General features: G+C 37.6%; 1 protein-coding gene across 3 annotated transcripts in view; it reads left to right on the top strand.

The window, feature by feature from the left end:
* TRHDE (thyrotropin releasing hormone degrading enzyme) overlaps positions 1-24,967 on the top strand; it is a 363,581-nt gene that overhangs the window by 2,032 nt on the left and 336,582 nt on the right. For all 3 annotated transcript variants that reach the window (XM_084878863.1, XM_084878865.1, XM_084878864.1), the window contains exon 2: positions 10,288-10,561. In XM_084878863.1, coding sequence (XP_084734989.1) covers positions 10,288-10,561 — 274 coding nt within the window. The remainder of the gene's footprint in view (positions 1-10,287; positions 10,562-24,967) is intronic.

Below are 24,967 nucleotides of genomic sequence, written 5' to 3'. Positions count from 1 at the left end.
GACCATCCTCAGGATTGTTGCAGGTGTCCAAAAGCTAATAGATTGAAAATCACTTGACCCTGTACCTGGCATTTAGAGTATTCATTGTAAATGTTAACTATTTAGAGTGTCCATGGTAGTAACTCTTCAAACGTATTGCTGAGTGAATCAAAAAGTTATTCTTGCTTTTTGCCCTAATCCATTGCATTAAAAATAACTGATTAACTAAATGACTGTAGGACGTATGAACAACAAAAAGTGAGATTGGCAACCTTAAAAGTAGAGGTGGGTTGGATATTAGTAATGATGTCATTGGCAGAGCCTCCTTTGTTCTCAAGTCATTCCCCCAACTGCACAAAACTGGGCTCCGAGCAGCCAGGGTGCCGGAGGGCAGCAGGCTTGTCAGGGGAGAGCGGGGACTTGAACTTGGGTTTTCTGATCCCTGGGGTTAGGGCTCATGTTGTCTGAAAACTCTCAGCAGTTATTGTATTAGAGGCTGGGGAAATGTTAGTGGGTTAGGGGAGAACACAAATGCTTTATTATTTATAGAGTACTATGAAGTAACATCATATAAATAAATTGTCCAATGATTTAGTAGTTGTATGATAGTGAAAATCTATAAATGAATGTATAAATTATTCATTCTCCTAAGATCAGATGTGGACAGTTTAAATCCCCTTCCACCACTTCCTCCAACATATTCGAAGGCATACAGAGTAAACCCATGATCATATCAAATGTGGGGTAAATGCAGAGAAGGCAAATGCGCATGTTATGTTTAGAAACAAACTTGTATCAAAATATCAATAGCGGGAGTTACATATCATTTCTGATCAATCTGTGGTGAAGTAGGTACTTCAACAAATCCTGTTTATTTTTTTTGAGCCATGCCAAAATGTGTTTGGTGGAACTGAGCTTGTTTTGGTCAGTGCTTTCAAATTAACAGGACTCTTCAAAAAGGCCAGATGTTTCTGCTTGACCCTAACTGATTTCTTGTACCCATGGTGGATATTTGTATTCAAACTCTCTTCTTAAGGCTTCTCCGAAGATGCAAAGTTTAGTTCATATGTGGTTATGAACTTGGTTGAAAGTTTAGTTCATATGTGGTTAAACTTCTGCATCCCAATAGAAATGCTGAATTCCATGTTTCTGGAGATCCCAGCATGGTTTTATTTCTAAACAGCATCTCAGAGAAAGTCTTGTCCCCCCCCCCCCCCCCTTTTTTTTTCCTCCTTGCATACCAGAGTGTTATGATAATTTCTTGGATGTTGATAACTAAAGTTGATAAGGCAAAAGAAATGGAATAAACTATTTCACAATCATCTCAACATTATATATATTAACATTTATCTTTGGTTGTTGTCATTACTAGAGAAACTGGAGCATTTTTAAACATGACATTATCAGGAACTCAGCCAGGGTTGAACTTTTATCGGTGATGTTTTCATCCCCAAAATGCAATGTAAATTGACATTTTAAAACCCCCTTTCCAAAGGACACCGATGCAGACTCAGACTTTTCATTCGATTAATGATTAAATTCCTGGGTCTTTAGTAAGTCATCATTTTTGCCAATTTAATTATCAGATATTTTCTGCAATGAAAATAAATACTTAATCTGCCGGTGAAGGGTCATGTTAAGCAACTTGAAATATTTAAAGAGTAATACTACAATCCGGTCCCCTTAGCCTATGTGGAAACAACTCCTCAATTTCCCAATCTGATTTTTCACCTCCTTGCTCAGAGGTCCGAGAGAAGGAAAATTAGATTGCACCATGTGCTGTGTACCTTTGAGCTCTGAAAGGCTTTGGTGGGGACCTGCCCTGTCCTACAGGGAAGACTTCCCTTTCCTGGCTCCCATACCACCTGGAGAAAGGTTGGAAGACATGTTGCCCATCGAGGCCCAAAGTTTCTCTACTTAAGGCAAATCCTCTCATTTCTGCTGGTCGTTTGGCTAAAGGGAAAGTGTGTCACTTGTTGAATATTGAAAATAAATAAATAAATTCTCCCAAGTTTGAAATGTTTACACACAGCAGTAAATTATCTCCATTAGGCAGAATACACAGTCACTTTTTCCTCAAGTGCATGTGTACCAGGCAGATAAAAAGGGTGTGTATTTATGCCATAGAATTCTGTAGTAGAATATACTTGCTCAGAATTAGGTAAAATGTTCATTTACCTGAAGTAATTGCCGCTTTTGGGTAGCCAGATGGTGAGCGTACCCATGTTCAAAGTTGGGTACCTTAATTTAGATCCAGATGGTCTGATTGAAAGAGGAGATTTACCAAAGTAAATGAACATTTTATTCACTTTCAGAAGGGAGACTGTTTTTCTTTGACAAATCTTTGATTGGGTCTATAACATGCCACAGTGCCAGAAGACAGAATAAAAATAGGACTTTTTCTATCAAGGATTATTTAGAGAGAAACTGTGATCTCCAAGTAAAATAACACTGCAGTTCTCTAAAAGGATTGCAAAAACAAAAACAAAAACAAAAACAAAAAACCTGAAACACACTTTTGTGGAGAGCACAGAAGTTTTTATAGGTAGGCATTTGATCTTTTTGTTGTATTAATATCAATATATAGTTTCATGCCTTATCCTTTTTTTTAATGAATTAATTAGTAATCATATTTAAATTAAAGGAAGAAAACTACCACATTGCTTTTATGTTGAAAGAAACTTCATTTCTCCCAGTTCCTGTGGTGAGGAAGTAGCTTTACATGAACAAGTTGCTGTATGTAGCTTTTTGCCCCCTACAGAAGGCTCTGAATTGAAAATTCTGTGAGAACTTTTTTATATGATTCCTTAATGGACTTAGCTCATTGTTTTCCTGTCAGGCACACATAACCATATGGCCAACTTGAGTCCAATGCTGCTGAATTTTGGTCTCAATTCAAAATGCCACCACTAATCTAAATTTAAAAAGTATTTTTTTAAAAAAAGCTTTGGCTATTTCATGAATCAGTCAGGGAGGAAAATCCACATAATGGTGTTTACCTTGCTGTGTTTTTTTCATGGTGCCATCTGATTTGATCACCCTGGAGAGCAAGAAAGTATATAGTTTCTCTAAAAGAGTTAAATTAGTTCACCCATATTTTTATTTATTCAAAGCAACTCCAAACAGGGCCTATTTGCTCTGGATCTCTATAAAGCAAAGGCGGACCTGTGACTGGCCTCCCTGTATTTGTTGTTCTGTACAACATGTTTATTTCCTTAAACCAAAGTTTGCTGCTGAGTCTGAGGATGGGCTTGAGACAACAGTACCAGGTGTCAGTGTAGGTTTGCCAGAGGTGGTGGCATTTGGTTGATAAGATTACAAGGCTCAGACTCATTTACTTAAGCATGACTTCAAAGCATGATATAGAAAGAGGGAGGAAGAAATAATTTACCTTTAATGCATATGTGTTTTATAGTCCATAAGGAAGGGTATTCCTCCGTCACCCCATATCCACCCCCAGCCCCCAGCGGTCATCATCATCATCGTCAGTGTCGTTCTTTCCATTTCTTTGCATGTTCTTTACATCCTCTCAGATTTGCAATAGTGGCTGGGTTCCTCCAGATTTTCAAAGTCTCATGCAACCCCGTTTTCTGCCACTAGAGAGTGGATGCTTTCTCCAGTAGAAAGAATTTTACTGCGTAGAATTTGGGAGAATATAAAAATGAAAAATACTCTCTGCTTTTCTCAAGTTTCTGGGACAATATAAAATGATTCATAAACAGGCAAAGCTAGATGGTGGTGGCTGGGCTGTGAGGGTGGAAGAAGACTGGCAAGATTGGGTGGGGCTGAATCGGGGTGAAGGGCCCCAGGCTCACCTCCTGAGCTCCTGCCTGCAGGCGCACCCTCCTGCCTCTGGGTGCTAAGAGCCCCTGGGTGAAGGAGCTCAAGCACTGGTTGTGCAGAGATGGGTTAATCCACCCCTCCTGGGGAGGCCATGTGTTGACTTGCAGGGTGAAGGTTTATTTTAATTATTGAGATCTTTGCTCAAAAAAAAAAAAAAAAAATTAAATTAAAAAAAAAAATAAAAATCAGAGGATGAACAAAGAATGGCATTTTAAAATGATTGCTGCTGGTTACTTTTTAATCCCTTTTAACCATATGTTCTAGCCACTGGGGTTGGTTTGCTCGATGGAAACGTGTGTGCGTGTTTAGTGTGCTTAGGGACTCTGGAACAAGACTGCCTGGGTTCATGTTCGGACTCTGCCACTAATTGGCTCTGTGACCGAGTTTCCTAATTGTTCTGGGTCTGGTGTCCACATCTGGAAAGTGGGGATAATGATAGCCCATTTCATAGGGTTATTGTGAGGATTACAGGAGTTAAGAAATAAGGCATTGAGGACAGGTCGGGCAATTGGAAAGCACTTTGGTGGGTGTTAATAGTTTATGATTCTAAGGCTGGAGAGCTACTACTTGGGTTGGCCTGAAGTCAGGTAAGGCCAATGTATTGCCTCGGGGTTCCCCCCGAGGAGCAAGACAGTGGTGAAATGGTCGCTGTGGACATTCCTTCCACTGCTGTTTGTTATGCCATCTTAGCAGAGCTCAAAACACAGGGGAGGAAGGAACAGAACTCTTTCACCATGAGGAGGAGAGCGAAGAGAAAGGCTGTGGTATTTCACAGCTCGATAGGTCTCCAGCTTGGTTCAGACACTGAGAGGTGGAGAGGGCTGAGGGAGCAGGGGAGGGTGTGGGGGACAAAAGGGATGCACATTCTGGGATGATGGCACTGCTCTCTACCAGCAGTGAGAACAGCAGAAACCAGAAGTGGGAGGGCCCGGGGATGCTCCCCTTGTCACTGGTCGCCAGGACAGCAGACAGAAGCATCCCTGGTACCAAGGAAAAGACACATCAGTCATTTGATATTGTTCCTAAGACTTTATTGGCATTCTGACAGTAGCAGTACTTTATAATTCTTACACCAGGCTTTGCCTCTTTCCAATATCAAACAAATGAGCTCAGACACCAGCTTATTTGTTCTTCTGAAAACCTAATATTATGGCTCAGGACAATAATGTTATGTATTCATAATACTCTTCATCAGTGGTGATCAAACACTCAGCATTCATTTTGATAAGAGTATTTAGTACATAAATAGGAAAACAATTATGAATGTTATGCTCTGTTTTTATAACACGATTATTCACACATGCTCCACTTCCTACATACATATTGCTGGCATTATTGCATTATGTTTTTAGTTTACTAGAATGGTTATTTAAAAAAATAGACTCCACGCTTGCTTATAGCACTGAATATTCAGCAGGAGTACTTTTCTTCTGAAATGGCAGAGGTTTAATGACTCATTGAAGTACATAAAAACACACAGTCTAAACAACATGCTTTTTGACTTAAAATGTCTTCTCATTGAGCAATAATTTGCATTTTGATTAACAACCTTAACTTTAAATGGGGCATGTGTAACTTCCACATGACCTTGTAACTGAGCCCATTTTACTATAAACAGTTGAATAGTAACTAGTTTGCCATTAGAACTTTTCTTTAGATCTTGGGAGTTTTTTTTTTTTTTTATTACCAATATTAAACTATGACAATGCGAGGCAATTTGCAATCTCAACAGAAGCAAGTTCAAAGACCGTTTTCTCACTGCGCTGTGTGTGTGGGATGCATAGAATGGCCAAAACGGAAACCTCTGAAATACGCCACACCATTTGTGAGGTTCTCTTGGCTTTGGTGGGTTCCACAGTGAAAAGTCATGAATCAATTTTTAATACAAATAGTGCTATGCAAATGTTTGTTGTCTCTGCATATTTTAACTTTATAAGAAGGCAAACTGAAAATCATGGAACAGAAATGGTTTTGTATCACATACTGTAATTTCTTGGCAATATCAACCAACATTAATGCATTACTTCTGCTGAATCTTATCATAATGACCTGACACAAGTAGATTGCCTGGTGAACTTCCGCAGAAATAAGAAGAAATCAATTCTTTATATCCTTCAGAGGCAACACAGAGCTTTAAGCTCTCTTTAGCTCAACCAAAATGTCAAATAGGCAAGTTGTTAAGAAATCAAGTAATTTATTTTGGGTAGAAGAGAATTAAAATGCAGGTTTGTTATCCATATTTTTCTAGTTATGCTAAAGTGACATCCTTGGAATGACACTTTCAGGATGTCACTTTTGGAAGTGGAATTTTTTTTATGGTCATAGAGGGACTCATTAAAAGATTAAAAAATGATTTTGTTTAAAAAAGCAAGAGAAAAAAACAACAGATAACAAAATACTTTCCCCCATTAACTTCTGCCCCCTGCTGTTTTATTTTACTTCTTGTTGTATTTACACAGGTATTTCATATCTGTTTGATATATTAAAAGGTTTTCTATTTTTAATGATATTTTCGTATTTCTTCTACCTGGTGTCCTGCTACCTATTACCTCAGACTCACTTAAATTTATTTAAATCCCAACTCATTATTTTCTACCCCAAATCACCTTCTCTAGAGCCCTCTTTGATGTTTTTAATGCCAGTTAGCAGGAAAAAAAAGTCTTATTTCCACCAACTGAAGACAACTGTAAAATATATGCAGTGAAGACTAGATTATATTTTGAAACCCAGCAGTCACTGTTGGGCACTGAGCCTGAAATCAGACCTCCTTGTTAGAAAGGAGAGTATCAGGGGTGAGAGAGGTGTTAGAGATGGACCAGCAATACTGAGATCTGATAAACCCAGAAGCTGTAAGAGAGCAGACAGGGCACAAACTCAGTATGTGAGTCAAAGTTGTTTTAAAGGCTTATTTTAGTGCTGCCCAGTCAACTTGTTCACTACTCCATTGTCTTTGACCCTTAAAATACTACCTGGACTCCAAGACCAGGTAGTATTTTAAGAAAATATAAGAAAATATAAGAAAAAATTCTTATATTTCCTTTAGTTCTTCAGGCTGGTAGTTCTCAATTGGGTCCGTTTCGTCTCCCAAGGGGACATTTGCAAAGTCAGGAGACATTTTGGTTGTCACAACTGGGAAGAGGTGGTACCTCTGGCATCTAGTGGTAGAGGCCAGGGATATTGTTGCTGAGCTTCCTACAGTGCATAGTTCAGCCCCAGACAAGGAATATCACCAACCCACACTGTAGTGATGCTGACATTGAAAAACCCTGCTGTAGAGGAATGTAATTTCTTCCTATATTTCTCTTCTTTGTCATGGCCTATTTAGGTGTATATTTTATTTATTTTATTTAGAGAGTAAACTCCTTGAGGGAAGAAAGCAAAGGTATTTCTACTCAATATGAAACACTCAACAAATGAGAGGAACATGCATTATAGAACTTATAGGGAAAAAGCTACCTAGTGGTAGTGTAAGTAATCTCGTCAAATTCCTGGAATTTTTATGTTTAAGTTTTGTTCAGTTATAGTATCTCAGACTTGGAAAATCCTTACATGTAATCTAGCCCTACTGTTCTTTTTTACCAAGGGACTTCTTTTTGATTTTCTAAATACTGAATTGAAATTCAATTGCAATCATCTTTAGGTGCCAGACTGTGAAATTGGTATTTTCTCATTTAGATGCTATCAGTGTATATTTTGGCCCTCTGTGTATAGATATATATATACTGTATGTATGAATTCATTAAGAATATTAATTGCAGAAAAAATCACTAAATGATTTCTTCAGTTCCTTTCAACTCTGAGAATCAGTTATTTACATTGCTAGCTTTACTAACACATTTACTTACTATGTAAGGAAAAAGATGTAATTCTTCTGTATAAATATTTTGTTTATTAATTTCCCATTAGCCCAAAGGTATTTAGAATTTCTATATCTAATAAATTCCTACCCATTAATTACTTAGTGCTAAAGACACCTTTGACTTTTATATAATGACTAATACATTCTAATTGCAACCACTCTGTTGAACTCTTATAGAACCTTCCCCATAGTATTATTAGTATTAGAATATATAAATATAGATATTCTTTTCAATTAGTTTGCAAAGAACTTAAGAGCAAAGTGGTTATATCTTTAAAAAAAAAATTCTACCATGTATCTAATAATGAAGGGCAGACAATATCTAATTGTGCAATAACTGGAATTGGAGTTCTCAGATACTTTAAAAGAGAACACTTTTTTCATATATAAATTCTCATAAATATTTTTTAAGTAGCCTCAGTAGAGAAATATCAAGCTTGGTGGACATTTTAATTAATAATATTGAAAGATAAGGTTCAAGAACATTATATAAGACAAAAATATGTGATGAGAAAATTGTAAATAGATACATTTTAACTAAAAGGTACTGATATTTAAGCAAAAATCATACTGTTATCAGTAAAAATAATAGGGAAAATATTACCATGTCTGGAAAATTTGGAGAGAACTTTTATTACCAACAGTTGAATCAAAACATTGTTTACAAATGATGGCTAAAGGTTAATTTTACTGTTTTTGAAATATAATTACCTTTTATTCAGATATAGAAAAAGTAAATTCTAGACCTGGTTTTGCACTAATTGCCTATGTAACTCTGGACAAATCACTTAATCCTATTGGAACTACTTTTTCATTTTAGAAATTCATGAGAGTTGGACAGTTTGTTTCTAAGATTGCTTCCAACTTTAACCTTATATTTTTCTGAAGATTTATAGTTAAAACTTGTTTTCCATATATTGTCTCATTTTATTGTCTCCATAGTTTTGTAAGGAAGTCCTAGAAAACATTATTGTTTTCTTTCTGTTAATGAAAAAATAGGCTCAGGCAGTTAAGTGATTTATCCAAACCTGGTATGTATCAGTCCAGTACTGTTTCCAAGATAACTATCAAAAACTCTTTCTCTGAAAGTCACTATACAATTAATCTTAAAAATGTATTATTTTTTTTCCCTACTTCAAAACTAAGCTTCAGAGAGGTAGGCTCTCAATGATAAATGTAAGCTTTATCATTTAAAAATGGCCTAAACATTTACAACTCCTGGTTTGAGCCAAAGATAGCCAATAAGATTCAACACACACATCAACACCTATTGATTGGTAGTAGCTGCCTGAAGTGCTGTGCTGAGAATTTTGAGGCCAAGTTCAGGCTCAGTAGGAAAGTGTGCCATGTGAGGGAAGAGATAGCAGAATTACTGAAGGGGGAAAGAGCTTTTTAAAGAAATAACTTTAGAAATCAGTAATGTTTTACAAAAGGTCTAATATTGACTTGTGTTATGTTAAGTTTTGCAGCTCATATTGTTAAAAAATTGTAATGAACTCTTGTCATGACTGTTTTTATAAATAATGACCTTTTTAAGTTAAGAGTATCCTTTTTAAGGTCCTTAATATGAGCATTTTCATTTGTAACCCTAAACTGTGAAAAAAAAAACAGTTATTTCTAGTTAGCATTTTAATAAGTAGTTTTGCAGCTTGATCTGAAAACTTGAGGGCATTACATATATTTTGTATGTACACATTGACAAGTTTATTATACAGATATTTATTATATTATTATCGTAATATAAAAATATATGTTATGAGTAGTAAAAAGCAATGGTGACTACATTACTCAATGTAAACATATGTTACAACACTCTAAGAAAGGTTGAAGACATTGTCAATCAGTGGCTGCCATTTTTTGTCTGGCTGCTGTTTATTAACTGCCTACTGGGTACTATCCATCTATTCACCATGATAGGTGCTTCACATTCTCTTTTTTCCCACCCTAAGCTTTATAAAAGCTTTTTTTTTTTTTTTTTTTTTTTTTTTTTGAGTTAAGCAAGATTATTTTATTTTAAGCAACGAACAACTACACTTTAGGGAAATTTAGTAATTGTACAGGATGATGTGGCCAAGAATGTTGTAGAGCCAGAATTCAGACTGAGTTCTGTCAGAATTCAAAGTCCATGTTCTTACTAAATTCAGGTCATGATGAAATTTGAGGACACAGATGTTTCCCAGTGATGGTCTGTGTTCTATACATACGTGATGACAACTTCTGGATTTTAGTTTCGCTGACTTTAAGTGTTGTTCGGCTTTAGGGAGGAAAGGGAGGCATGCCAGACAAGAAGATTATTATTTTCCAGTGTTTGCCAATGTGATGCCAATGAGTTGTTTTTTTTTTTTCTGTATAGTGTTTTGTCTAATAGGCACTGCTCTGGATTGAGAATTTACTTTAATTGAGACAGAAACTTCCCTGAAGAACTTTTATTGTTGAGGAAATATCAATATATGTATTATGCTTTTATGCTATATATGAACTTAAGTTTGGTTCAGAAAAGGAAAGTACCTTGGAGTTTGGCAATAATATGTTATCAACAGAAGCATGTAAAGTGATCATAACTGAAGCCATGAATGTAATAGGGAATTTCATTTTCTGTTTTTCAGATTCCTTGGTGTTACTCAGTTTTCGCCTACACATGCCAGAAAAGCATTTCCTTGTTTTGATGAGCCCATCTACAAGGCAACTTTTAAAATCAGCATCAAGCATCAAGCAACCTACTTATCTTTATCCAACATGCCAGTGGAAACCTCTGTGTTCGAGGAAGATGGATGGGTGACGGATCACTTTTCACAGACCCCTCTCATGTCCACATATTACCTAGCCTGGGCTATTTGCAACTTCACATACAGAGAAACTATCACCAAGAGTGGGGTTGTAGTAAGTATTTTAAACTTAATGATGTTTTTGGATTATATACACTCTGTAAAGTAATCTGATTTCTGGATTAACAATGAATTAATTATTCCCATCCTCCTCACATTTATATAGCTGAATTCTGTCCCTAACCCTTGGGAGAAAAATTACCTTCCAGGATTCAAAAAGTCAGAGAGGAATGTCTCTTCTATACCCAGATCTGTTATTCCTTCACGTCCCCCAAGGCCCCCACCCATTATCCCTGTCCCTCTTTATCTCCTGAGAATCTCTGGAATAGCTGTTGTTTGTTTGGGAAATATTTATATGATTGGGAAAACTGCTTCATTTTATTGTGAAACATTTCAAATATACAGAAAATGTAGAGAATAACATAATACACTCTATATACCTACTAGCCAGGCCTATAGAATCTAAATATTTTACCATCTTTGCTTCACTCTAATTAATTTTTGAAGAAGTGAAACATATTGGATAGAGCTCTCTATTGAAGCTGTCCGTGCACCCTGCCTGATCTCACGCCTTGCCTTCTTCCTTAGAGATAATCACTCTCCTGAACTGGTGTCCTGCCATTGCCATGTATCTTATTTTGTAATTATTAAGTATGTATAGATCCATTTACAATACACATCATGCTTTAAAATTTCATATAAGTGGTTTTATATTATAGATTGCATTCTGCAACTTATTTTCATTTCATTTTTCTGTTTGCTTAAAGTTATGGTTTTGTGGTTTATCTGAATAGAATGGTTGAGTGAATACATCAAAATTTGTCATCTTCCTATAGATGAACATTTTTATTTTTCTGATTTTCAGCGAATTAACAGCAGTGCTTCAGTGAACATTTTTGTACATATATGTTCTGCCAATATGCTAGAATTTCTGTACAGTGAAGAGCTTCTTTTAGCCCATCACACCCAAATGTATAAAAAATATGTTCTTAGGGAAGGGTAGTAATAGGAAGCCTGGAGAATTATTGTTTGCATTAAATTTATAATAAGAATCAATTGGACTCTCTAGGACAGCTACTGTTTGTGACACCATAGTGTTCTAGTCACTGCACCCTACTGCATTTAATTAGTGAGGCTAGGTCAGCCATGCTAAGTTAGCAATTTCCTCCTTATTTCAATGGATTACACAATAAATATCCATTTATTTTAATTTTCATGCCAATCCTAAAACAAGGTATTATGATCCCATTTTTCCAAATGAGTAAATCGAGGCTTAAAGAGATTAAGTACTTTCCCAGGGTTGGTTACAAAGTAAGCAAGTGGTGGAGCTGTAAGTCAAACCTCTGTTGGTCTGATTTAAAATTTTAGGCTTTTCTGTCATGTGTCCTAGGAGCTCTGTCTCATCACTTCACTTGTGTGTCTATAATGGAATTCAGGCAATGATTCTCCCATCCAGTGGTCATCAGATTCAGTGTTGCTTGAACATAACAAAATAAGTGAATAGAAATCTATATTCTTATTCTGTAGGAAGTTCATAGGTCTATAATAACCTAAAATTTTGAAATATAGGCTTGGCTAAATAAATGTTTCTCACTGTAACTTTCAATTTAAAGCACTGTGGAGCTTGTTTTAAAATATAAAATCTGCCTGCATACAAAATTCACGCCATTATTGAAAATTCTATATATAAATGCATCTATATAATCATTAAAATAACATCCTAAATGCTGGCTGCAGAGGAGTGGATGGCATTTTACTTTTTGGGACTTATACTCATTTGGTAAGTTGAATTCCTCTGATGTTTGTAATGTCTGAATATTTCGAGGCTGTACACATTGGACCATACACAGAAAAGGAACACCGAGACATCTTGTTTCCTTTTAACGTCTTTGGAAGACGATGATTGATTTGCCTTTGGTGAGCTAGCAGCATAGAGTACAATGGAAATGTTTTGTTTTGGTTTTCCCCAAGTATGTTTTCTTAAAAGTGTTCTCAGCCCTTCACAGTTATGCTTGCTGTTAAGTGACCCATGTTCAAATGACCCAGACACACTCTAATTATTTAGACATGACTCTGTATTAGTGATAGGAATCTAAGTAATTGGTAAACATTTAAAAAGTCCCCCTTAACTCATTTTTATATAGGAAAGATAAAACATGCTACTAGAAAACATCGAAAGGTCAACTGAAGTAAACTTTTGGATTGTATAATCTACAAACACTGAGAAGTGTAGAAAGGAAAACAAAATTGCCATTGGGAGCCCTTATTTATCAACTGTGGAAATATGTTTTAAAGCCCGGATCTCTTTTTCTGTCACTCTTTGGAAATCCAATCTATTTTCTTTCCACTGCTTTTCCTCTTTATTACTGGGAGCCCATGGGAATGACATTACTCAACTCTTAACAGCTAGAAGAAGTAGAAGTTTAGTTCTAAAATCTTGGAAGTGGGAGGTTATGTGAAGTCCAGGAATTCATTTTGGATCGGAAGCTGAGGCAGGTTCCTTCAGGATAGGAGAGAAGAACTTGAGTGGCATCTTAATACATAACTTAATTGTAGCAGTGCCTCAAGTGTGCATATTTGAAGCATCATCATTATTTGTTTATCAGGCTATCTACACTCTGCAAGGCATGATTCCGAGTAATTAGAAAGATAAAAAAACAGTCTAAGATCCCTCTGGTACAGAGATTGCAAACGCAGCTTTCAGTTTGAATCTAAGCCTGCAGACGGGTTTTGTTTACCCATCCCTAACATGGATTAACATTTTTATCACTAGTTGACAAAATTTAGAAATTGGGAGATTTCACATAAAATTATTTATTTACTGGCTTCTCATGAAAAAATGGGAAGGTCACTAGGCCTTTTTTGGACTTATACTTTTTGTGACTTATACTCATTTGATAAGTTGAATTCCTCTGATGTTTGTAATGTCTGAGTATTTTAGGCTATACATTGGACCTTACACAGAAAAGGAACACCGAGACATCTCATTTCCTTTTACGTCTTCGGAAGATGATGATTGACTTGCCTTGGGTCAGCTAGCAGCATAGGGTATAATGGAAATGTTTTTTTCCAAGTATGTAGCAATATTTGCTCATTCATTTATTTCTTCAAAAGATATGTATTGACTGAGTGTCAGGTATTTTTCTAGGCTCTGCTGATATGGCAGGGAACACAGGAGACAGGGTTTCTACTCTCAAGAAACTTACATCCTAATGAGGAGACAGTGACACTAAACAAATAAATGTGTCATATGTCAGGTGGTGATATATGCATGTGGAAAGTGAGTGTGGCTGACCTATGTACATGGGGCATTTACTTCCCAGTGTAACTCAGCCATGAACACTTTTGTGCTTTTGCATCTAGTCCACTTCACTAGTGTATATTACCTGCTTTCATTCTGTAGACATATGGATTTCAAACCTCTGACAAAGGACATAATTCAAAAGGGTAAAAAAGGAATGTGCATTGGAAAAGCAATGAATTTACCAATTGTGAATTAATTAGTGTTACTAGCACTCAATAACTGTCAAAGCTATAGGAAATAAGTTAAAGGCAGTTTTGAAGATGGAGAACTTGCTAAGGGTTAGGTCTAGGTATGTGTGTCCTGAAGATCCTGGAGATAGGACTGAGCATGTCCCCGAATGATGATTTGGTCTCAGAGAAGAAGCTGAATGTGAGCATATAATCCTCCGCAGGGGAAGTATTAATAAGAAAAGACAAAGAGATAGGTATATCTTTGGGAAATAGTGTAGTTTTATGGATATAAACATGGATTTTAGAATCAGATAGGTTTGCTTTCGAATTTTTGCTTTGCTTTTCTAGACGATCTTGGTTTATTACTTACCCTCTCTTTACCCTGGTTTTCTTGTTTGAAACCGGAAGTATGAACTCTTCCTTTATAATATTGTTCCAGTTACTATTATGGCATAATGAACTCCAGAATTTGTGGCACAACTAAAAGTTCCAGAGGGTGAGGAATTTGAAAGGGCACAGTGTCTCTTCTCACTGATGTCAGGGCCTCAGCTGGGGAGATTTGATGAGTAGGGGTGACTCGCCTGCTGGAAAGCAGAATCCCCTGGACCATCTTCACTGTGTCTGGTTGTTCTGCCAGTCTGCTGCGATGCCAGGTCAGGCTGCTGGTCAGAGCATTTATATGCGGCCTTCCCACATATCCTGGGCTTGCTCAAAGCATGGTGGCCTCAGAGTGGTTGGACTTCTTACATGGTGATGTAGCTCCAAAGGCGAATGTCTCAAAAGAACTAAGTAGAAGCTATATGACCATTTTTGACTTTGTGATATACTGGAAGAACGTTTGGCAATGGTTCTTCACAAGCCACACAGCATCATTTTTACTGCTTTTTAATAGGTACAAGTTAAGTCATTAAGGATGATTCTGACTTGATTGAAGAGAGCATAGACCCAATCTCTTGATGGGATTGTCAAAGAATTTGTGGACTTTTTTGAAAATCAATACAGTCTGCTCTCTGGTCACAAATTACTTACATTCATTCCACATGTAAAATGCACTCTCCAGTAAGTTTGATTCATTATAGCATCAGACTCAAGTTTAAGGTGTAGGATCTCACCATCTAATTTAGGTCTGGGGGCAGATGAGAATAGTTGGGTTTGTTTTCTTGGGCATGGTTTCTCTCTTTCTGAGGACCTATTAACTAATTAGACAAATGATCTACCTCCACCTCTCACCCCCAAAAGACAATGGTAAGATGGGAATATGACAATTGCAATAGACCTTTTCATTCAAGGGTAGAGAACAATGAGAAGATATAGCAGTTGCTGGCCTGTAGCAATTTTGATATCCAACTGGGCACTTGTTAATAATTCCTTAATTATGGCTCATAGCTGTTCTTTCTGAAGCGTGGCCCCACTCTTTGGGCTTTTAAGTTTTGTCTTTTAAGGCTTCTTTTCTCAGCCAATTAAAATGAAGTTTGTATTTACAATTGAAAAGCCTTCTGAGCTTACTTTCTACTAGGAAAAAGTTCAGGGTCCAAAGGCTTTATTTATTTATTTTTGTATTGGCTCTGTTGTTTAAGTCCAAGCATGTATATAATTTTACATAAGTTATAATTATATAAAGAATGTTGGCTTTTTATACATCAAGTTATATCCATTCCATTAGACAAAACCATACCCATAAGTCTCTTTAAGATGAGCCTTGAGGCCTTTGCCCTTAGCGTTCATAGATGCTTTATTGTTTAACAGGAAGGGTTTTGAGGCACACCTTTAAGGTCCTAAGAAAACCTTTTGTCTTTTTCAGAAGGCCTGTGAGGCATCATTTTATGTGTGCCTGAAGTCTTCATTTCTGAAGTCACATTCTTAGTTGTATCTTTAGACCAGTTTCTCTGATAGTGATGTGTATTTTTTCCCCTGGGGCTGTTTCTTACATGGAAAATCTTTTGCTCTCTGAAGAGGTGGGGTTGAAGAAAGAATTTAAATTTCAAACTCAGCAAGTCCTAATTTTTTTCTAAATTTTGCTTAGAAACTGGACAGTTCATTCGAAAGCTCTTCTTTACTTTTTTTTTGCAATTTTTATGGCCAATGAGAAGAAGCCAGGTGGTACTTTCTGTGTTATGCCTGGAAATATCCTTATCTAGAAAATGTAGTTCAGTAGGTATAGTTCTCATTTTCCATGATACTACAGGGAACACTATTGCCAAATGTTCTTCCAATATATCACAAAGGTCCCCTTTCGTGTAGCTTCCAGTACTACTCACCTTAGTATTCTTCAAGCCCTTACCCACAGCTTCCTCAAGCTTTTGCCCCAAAGCCAATGCCACATGTTTGAGGCTTAGTTATGTCAGTCCCCCACTTCTAGGTGCTAAAACAGGCTCTAATTGGGATTAGTAAATAATAAATCACTCTAAAACTTAGCAATGAAAAGCAACAATTTTTAATGCTTATGGATTCTGTGGGTCAGGAGTACAAACAGTAAAGGGCAGGGAATGACGCATCTCTGTTCTACAATGTCACGGCAGTAGAGACTCGATATGTGGCCATAATTTGATAGCTGGGAGCCAGAATTATCTGGGGCTTCTTTACTAGGTGTCTTTACTTGATGCTAACTGTTATCTGAGCCCTTAGTTAGGCTTCTCATCTGGAGCATCTATGAGTGGACTTTTCCATGTGGCTTGAGCTTCCTTGCAGAATGGTAGCCTAATGTGGTCAGACTTGTTACTGGCCTCTAAAGGTGAATACACCAAGCGATTTACACTGCCTGTTCATCTATGTAATAAAAGCCTAAGTGACTGTTGCAGCACAATAACAACCAGTTGCTATGATGTGCACTGACCACCAGGAGGCAGATGCTCAACGCAGGAGCTGCCCCATGGTGGTCAGTGTGCTCCCATAGGGAGAGTGCTACTCAGCCAGAATCCAGGCTCATGCTGGGGAGTGCAGTGGAGGTGATGGGAGCCTCTCCCGCCTCCAAGGCAGCATTAAGAAGCAGCAAGCCAAAAGGTAAGGAGCAGTGAGCAGGTGGGAGCTAAGAAGTGAGGGGTCCTGGGCTGTGAGAGGGTAGAGGCCAGGCTGAGGGACACCCCCCGACCCCTACCCCCACACACACATCCCTTCCCTGCCCCAGTGCCAGAACTTTGTGCACTGGGCCTCTAGTTCCATTATAAAAGGTTACATAGACTGTATTAGTCACCATCATTCATTCTCTCCCCCCCCCTCTCTCTCTGTCTCTCTCTCTCTCAACAGATACTATATTACCCTTTCTGACCTAGCCTTAAGAAGTTAAACAGTGTCACTTCACTTTGGGGTCATTCTATTAGTTGTAAACTTAGGTTGGCCCAGATTCTAGCAGAGGGGTCATAGCCCCATTTTCAATGGGAGTAGTATGAAAGAATTTGAAGACTTATTTGAAAAGCACCACAGTTGTTATAAGTATCATGGGAAATTATGTTTATAAAATCCTAAACATAGTGCCTGACACACTGTACTGACTCTAATGATGACAATTAATTTGATGAGATTCAGAAGTCATAGGAGGGAGTAGTGATATTTAACTTTGAGAGATAGGTGGAAGCAAGATTGTTAAAGAGCTTGATGCCTGGCTAAATTTTAAAATTTTGTTTAGTTAGCAATAAGAGCCACTGAAATTTGAAAGCTGGAGACAGGACACATGTAATTTTTATAATCTGCCTGAGAAAAGCATTCACAATGTGTAGACATGAGGAGACTAGAAGCAGAGGGTCCATTTAACTAGCAGGAAACTCTAAACTAGAGTGGTTATAATTTAAATGAGTGGCATAGTATAGATATGAAAGACATTTTAAAGGAAGAATTGGTAGAATTTGGTGAGAGACAAAAGATAGGAAAAAGTAAATGTAAGGAAGCAAAAGAGTCAAGAGAGGCCTTAAGGGTTAAGTTAATGACAGCTCTGTAGTTTCCATCCTTCATATTCACTGTGTATTCTGAATTGGCTCTCACAGTCAAGGAGGGTTTTCATGTGCCTTGGCCAAGCTCGTGGATGTAAATTACTCTGTTGTAACTGCTCATATAGAACTTGTTAGTCAGCATTCTTTATATTAGCAAGTTACTGATGTAAAAACATTTCTCTCTTTTCCGCATCCAGTGCGGCTAGAGAGCGGGTCCAGTTCCTGAGTAGAGGAGCTGAGGATTGAGAAATAAAAGAAAGAAACAAGACACAAAATGGAAGGAAAAAGCTGGGAACTGGATGGGACTGCTGCCCACTTCTGCTGGAGATGCAGTGACCCAGAGCCCCAATACAGCCCGTTTATTTTATAACCCCAAATACCAGGAAGTTTTACCAAAAGCTAAAACAAAGGAGATGATTTGCATTCTTGAGTAGGCCAGTGCATTCCTGGTGCTTGACTGGATTTACATATCAAAACTCATTACCAGGACACCTGGGCAGGAATGATGGTCAAGCTGATAACACCCTTGCCTTTTTGGCAAAGCTTATTCCCAGGGTATGGCTTTGCCTGTTGCCTTGGGTTCAGCTGACAATAATTAAAGAATGCCCATGTGCCTTCCCAGGTGCTGTCTACAAGTTACAAAATCTCATTTTCAGCGTATACAAAAGAGAAATTTATTATTAAGATATTAGGATATCTCAAAGAATCTCAGGTCAGAGATAGACCTGGGACTTAGAGCACTGTAAGAAATTTGGGAATCTTATCAGGTTTTCGTCAGTGCTTCTGCTTTGCTTTCCTCTCTCACCATGGACAGGCTTCCACTGTTGTTGGTTCTTCTGGTAGAATATTGCTACCAAAAGTTTCCAAGCTTTCCACATTACAGTGAAGCCACCAAGAGGGAAATGAACCTTCATAAAATCCCAAACATATAGGGAGCATCTTGGTTGACCTTGCTTGAATCACATGATCATCTTTGTTCACTGTGGCTAGAGTCTAGAGTACGCACGTGGAGTCACATAATAGGAACAAAGCATCTTCTGCTTTACCTCATAGATGGGAGTGTGTGGCAAAACAAGGAGTTCCTAGAGAAGGAATGCTGGGCAAAAACCTACTACCAGTGCCCTAGATGTAATTTTAGCTGACTACCATGGGAAGAATACACTAAATTTACCATGGTGGTGTATACATATACACCCAGGAGTGTACACACACACACATACATGTGATGAACATTTCTGATGCTCAGGGTTCTAGTGATGATACTGTGTATATACATTTAAAACATGCATGTATATTAAAGCATCTATCTTACTGAAAATGAAATTTAGGTCTCACTTTAACAAGAGAAGCAGAGAAGTGTTGGTTAATGTACTCGAAACATATATTCTAGTTTATAAATACCCATGTTAATGAGTAAGGAGTCCTTTTGTCACTAGACATTCTGGTTAAATTACGTTACAAATATAACAATGGCCCATTGAGAAAAAAAAATCACAACAAAAGAGTTGGATTACTAAGCTATTAGCAATATAAGTAGAAGGTTCCTGACTAACCCAAGAAGAGTTAGTCATCTTCCTCCTCTCCACTTTTAGAATACTGTGTGCACTCATCCTTTATACTCATTATCTCGCTGTTCATAGTCCTTTCTTGCTGTCCTTGTTGCTCATCTAGACTGTGGACACTTTGAATGCAGGCAAAGTGTCTTATGCATCTTTGTAAGATCAGCAGCTTCTATTGTATGTAGAAAATGGTAGGTACTCAGTGAAATTCCATTGAACATCCAAATTAGTGAATTTTCTTTATAGAAGTCACAATGTCGTTGGTTTCCAAAACGTTTGGTTAGGTTAATATATAAGGCATGAAATTTAATGAGAAGTACTTTTGACTAATATTGAACTAAAATTAATAAATGTTGTAATACAGATATTACCACTTTAAGGCATTCTGGTGGAAGATATATGTGAAAAGAAGAAAAAGGGGACATACATATGTAATATTTTCAACAATAAAGAATTATTTAAAAAAAAAAAAAAAAAAAGCATTGAGTACTGAGTTTTACTGCCAAACAGGGAACTGAATTCAGGGCAGAGTCCAAGCTCTGGAGAATCTAGCATAAGGGAGGAGAAATGGGAATTTTATTTTATTATTTATTTATTTAAAAATATTATTGATTAAAGAGAGGAAAGGAGATGGAGAGAGAGAGAAACATCAATGATGAGAGAGAATCATTGATTGGCTATGTCCTGCACAGCCCCTCCTGGGGATCGAGCCCACAATCCAGGCATGTACCATTGATTGGAATTGAACCTGGGACTTTTCAGTCCACAGGCTAATGCTCTATCCACTGAGCAAAACCAGCAAAGGGTGAGAAATGGGAATTTTATTCTTTTTTTAAATATGTATTATTGGTTTTTTACAGAGAGGAAGAAAGAGGGATAGAGAGTTAGAAACATCAAAGAGAGAGAAACGTTGATTAGCTGCTTCCTGCACACTCCCTACTGGGAATGTGCCTGTGACCAAGGTACATGCCCTTGACCGGAATTGAACATGGGACCTGTCAGTCTGCAGAATGACAGTCTATCCACTGAGCCAAACCGGTTTCAGCAAGAAATGGGAATTTTAAAGCAAAGTCTCTGTGTTGTTGATGAGCTTCAGCTAGATGGGCCTCAGCCGTTTGGGTGGTCTGCTGTCATGTGTGTGAAGGTTTTGGGATTATAGTACCTAGCTCACTTTTGCTGCCTGAGCCAAGCTTGAATCACCCAGTCAGGTCTTGTCAGCAGGCAATGTGGGCAGGTCAGGAATTTCTTGGAGTTAAGAAGTTTGAGAAATTAAAAAGAAAAATAATATAATTGATGAACCTCCTTAAATTTCATTAGTGTGGTAGAAAAGAGCTGATCAGTTCTGTGAAGAAGAGTATAGTGAAGAAATGGATACAATGATTTTAGACTGTTTTTAAAAGTGCTAGAAAGAATAAGAAAATACAATGTGCAGAGAATACTGTAAGTGATTTTATATCGCAGGAGAGGTGAATCTATAAAAAGAGAACAAAAAAGTTTCCAGACAGTAGCCAAGGGCTACTTAATGTTTAATGGCTTGTCCTTGTTGGGGACCTTTCTGTTTAGACCTTTCTGCAAGTTTTAAGAACATTGGGAAAGGAATAAAGAGAGCAGATGTGGCGGGAGGGGCATAATCTTGGGAGAGTGATAAGGAACCCATGGTCAGCAGTCAAGAGGGTAAGACATCTAGAATGACAAAGTTTTGTTGAAATTGTAACCCATGGTATCCAGAGAGGCAGAGAGGAAAGGAAACTGAACCCATAATGGAAACGATATTCATGAATAATGGATTGGGATGGTTGAAGAATAGATGTCACCATGAGAATAAAAAGTAGGACTGGACTGTTGAAATGAGTGAGGTGGAAAGAAAGTCTGTGATAGGAGGGTTTCAGATTTCAGGGTGAGTTGGAGGAATTTTAAACCTGTTAGTGCAAAGTTGGGTAGACGAAGGGGATTGAAGATAAAATCATGGATTTGGTAGATATAAGGGAACTGTGAGCCCATAGTAGAACAAACTTCAAAAATGTTTTAAGGGACTCCTTGTTAATACTGGTAAGAAAGCTGTAAGCCAGGCTTCAGACTCTCAAAGTGTGAGTAGCACCCGGAGTCCTAGATGGGGAAGAGGATTAGTGAAAGCCATGGACTTCAAAAGAGGAGAGTGCTTTTCATGGAAGTGGAGGAATGATGCTGCTAAAGCAGTGATGGGAGATCCAGGAAAGTTATCATCTTTCTCTCTGGCTCTTGGGTGTGGATGAGAGCAGATCTAAATGAGGATTAGAATGTGGACAGAAGAGGTGGGCATCGGGTTGGTGTGAGGGATAAGAGCGGTTGATAATAAAGATTAATTACACAGCAGGTGGAATGGTTGTCTGGAGGGACATGTTAACAGTAGAAGATGAAAGACTGAGTAGGCAAAATTTAGTTAATGGAGGAGCTTATAGACCTATCCAGGCCCAATGTTTCCATTGGGAGGTTGGTGAAGGCTGTGAGCCTCAGCAAATCTCCGTTCCCTGGTGCCAGGCTGGGGTTGATGGTGGATTCATGATGAATAATAATGGATTTTGTTATATAATCCACAATTTATCAACTGCCCTGAGGCTTAAGAGTCTACATATAGAAAGAGGCTAATGGAAGCTAAGGGAATAACTGAAAGTAAGAAACAAACCTACAACACAGAATAAATAGTTCAGTCAGTGTAGAGTATTCATGACTGTAGTATGGTTATACTTGATAATGTGTGTGATGGATTGTATGGTGCTAAGCCAGGTTCTTTGCTCTCTTGGTAGTGGGTGGAGATGATTCTGGCTGTGATCTTTCCTTCACCCTTCCTGCTGAGATTTTGGGGGTCACAGTAGAGGCTACCAGTCAAGTTGTCTCTTTGATATGGTCCTGGCATATCGAGAGTAAAGTAATAACATATAATGTGATAATCTAGAAGGGTTTATTTCCCCTTTTTTGCTGTTTCCTTTCTTTCTGACTTTAGATTTATTATTATAGTTATTATTTTCTCTTCCCTCTTCTTTTTCCTTCTCATCCTCTAGGATTTTTACTTTAAATAACTGTCTCACCAAAGAAGGTAGAGTTTTGTGTGATATTGAGGAGGGAAGTGATAAAAGACAAGTTTTAGATATTTAGGCTGGGGCCAAATCATGAAAGGATTTGTGTCATGTTAAAAACTTTGGAATTTATTCTGTAAGCAGACCGATCTCTTAAAGGATTTGAGCTAAGGAGGGCTTCCAGTCAGATCAGGAGCTTTCTGAAGCAGCATGGGGATAATATAAAATGTCTTATCACATTTGCCAAAACACTCAGTCCTTTTTCTCTATTATTTACCTGGCCAGATCTGTTTTCCTGTTTGATTAAGAATGCCATACTGGTGTAGCTCAATTTTCCTGAGGGTCAAGGAAGAGCAGTGAGTGGATGTATGGCAAACAAGTGGAGTTGCTTCAATTGTGGATGACATGAAAATAACAATCTTTTGCATCTAGTCTCAGACTCAATGTACATCAGTCCAGAGAAAAATCTGTGGGTAGCCATGATGTAGGACAAGAAAAAAAGCAAATTATATTTTAATGGTTTGATGTTACTCAGATTCAAATGATTATTATAGGATTTGATGGCAGATTTCAGAAAGACTAATGAGGATCTTTGGTTGAGATGTATTAATATTTCTGGAGATGGAAATTGCAGGAAACAAAGAGAAAAATTCTTTGCTGAAGAATCAAATGCTATTCCGGAAAATTCTTGTATTTAGTTGGATAAATAAAGTTGAATATTCAGAGTGGAAGCAGACATCACAAGTACTAATAGTACTGTCTGTTCATAGCCAATGCCACCTACTAATGTTTCTTGACTTCCATTTCTTACCAGATGGCAGGAAAGAAATTCGTTGGGTTTGTGAGATGCTGTAGTTTTCTGATTAGGTTTAATTTGGGGAGGAACTAGAGAATACCTAAAACCAATGACTATCCATATATACTGTTCACATGGCACTGGGAATTATTTATTTCCACCATATTTCTTAAACCCATATCACACATTTCTTCACAAATATATATTGAGCAACTGTGTTCAATCATGAACAGATATTTGGAGGATTCTGGCATAATTAAGAAGATCAAAGAGAGAACAGACTAGCCAGAATTCATAAGAAGTTTACATAGATGTAGTACTTTGAATGACAGGGAGAGGAAACATTCTAAACTTTTCTAATGAGCCTTTATTAGAAATGAGTAGATAGCAAGTGTTTGCTCTGAGCTTAGCACTTTGTTAACTACTATGCATAAACCCACATGTAAGGTCTAAATTTTGTTTCCAAGAGGGTTAGGAGTTAGTTGTTGAGACATGATAAACACACTACTACACACTGATGGCACAAGCATATTTTGTAAAGGAAAGGTAAACTCTGTGTTAGGAGAGATGACAAAAAGCAGAGAAAGAGATCAACAAGGGCACAGGTAATTATTGAAAAGATCTGGATCTTGAAGGATGTGTGAATTTGTTAGGTGGAAGGCAGATTAGAGAGCTTTCTTTGTGAGGTGAAGAGAGTGTCCAAGGAAGGGATGAATGTAAAGTTGACCGCAGAGTAAGAAGGTTAGTATCAGTCATTTCAATGAAAATATCTGAAAGCAACTCAGGAAAACTTAAGCAATAGAGAATATCCATAGTTGGATCCTGGAGAACTCACAGAAATGAAGAATTAAACAATTATTTTTTTGGGAAGGATAGTCTTAAAGAGCTAGACAGCAGATACCAATAATAATCTTTTGAAGGTACTGTCATCAAATTATTTTAGCTGCAGTCCTCAAAATCCTGGGAGAGAGAAAGAAAGAAAGAGAATAATTTGTTTTGCCTGCATAGAGTGTCCACCTCCAGGGATGATTAGATGCTGGGGTTTCTTTATTGGCACACCTATCAAGGGCAGATGGACTCTGGGGAGGGGTAGTGTTTCAAGGACAAGCAGCATGACATTATACAATAGAAAAAGGGAGCATTATACATTGTAAGCAAAAACATCAGATAAAAGCAGATCTAATTAATTGAGTACTTGCTAGCATTGTTCTAAGTATCATTTCATTTAATACTTCATTTACTAGTAATGGTTTGAGGCAAGAACTGTTATCCCAATTTTCAAGACGAGGAAAATGAGGCACTGAGAGAGTGAGTCCCTAACTTACTCATGATTATGTGTCCCACCAGTGGCACAGCCAGCATTCAGACCCAGGCAGTCGAACTCCAAAGCTTATACTCAACTAGCTTGAATCCTGAGGAAGATGCAAGGTAGAGTTGCAGGAAGTGAAATTAAATTGGTAGAGCGAGGTAAAAACACACACAAACAGATTAGATTGGAAATGGAAAGAAATAAGGATCCCCAAAGGATAAGGGAATGTCGTGATAAAAGTGAGGTTTTAGAAATATTAACCTTGAAAAAGAATGTTAAACAATTTGGAGGGGAGAAAGCCTGGAATATGCAAGCCTACCAGGTCATAGCAAATCTGGATAATGTAG

The sequence above is a fragment of the Pipistrellus hanaki genome (genome assembly GCF_964339955.1).
Source record: "Pipistrellus hanaki genome assembly, chromosome: 3".
In the NCBI taxonomy this organism is placed as follows: domain Eukaryota; kingdom Metazoa; phylum Chordata; class Mammalia; order Chiroptera; family Vespertilionidae; genus Pipistrellus; species Pipistrellus hanaki.
Note: the sequence above shows the minus strand (reverse complement) of the source record. Positions and strands in the feature narration are given on the sequence as shown.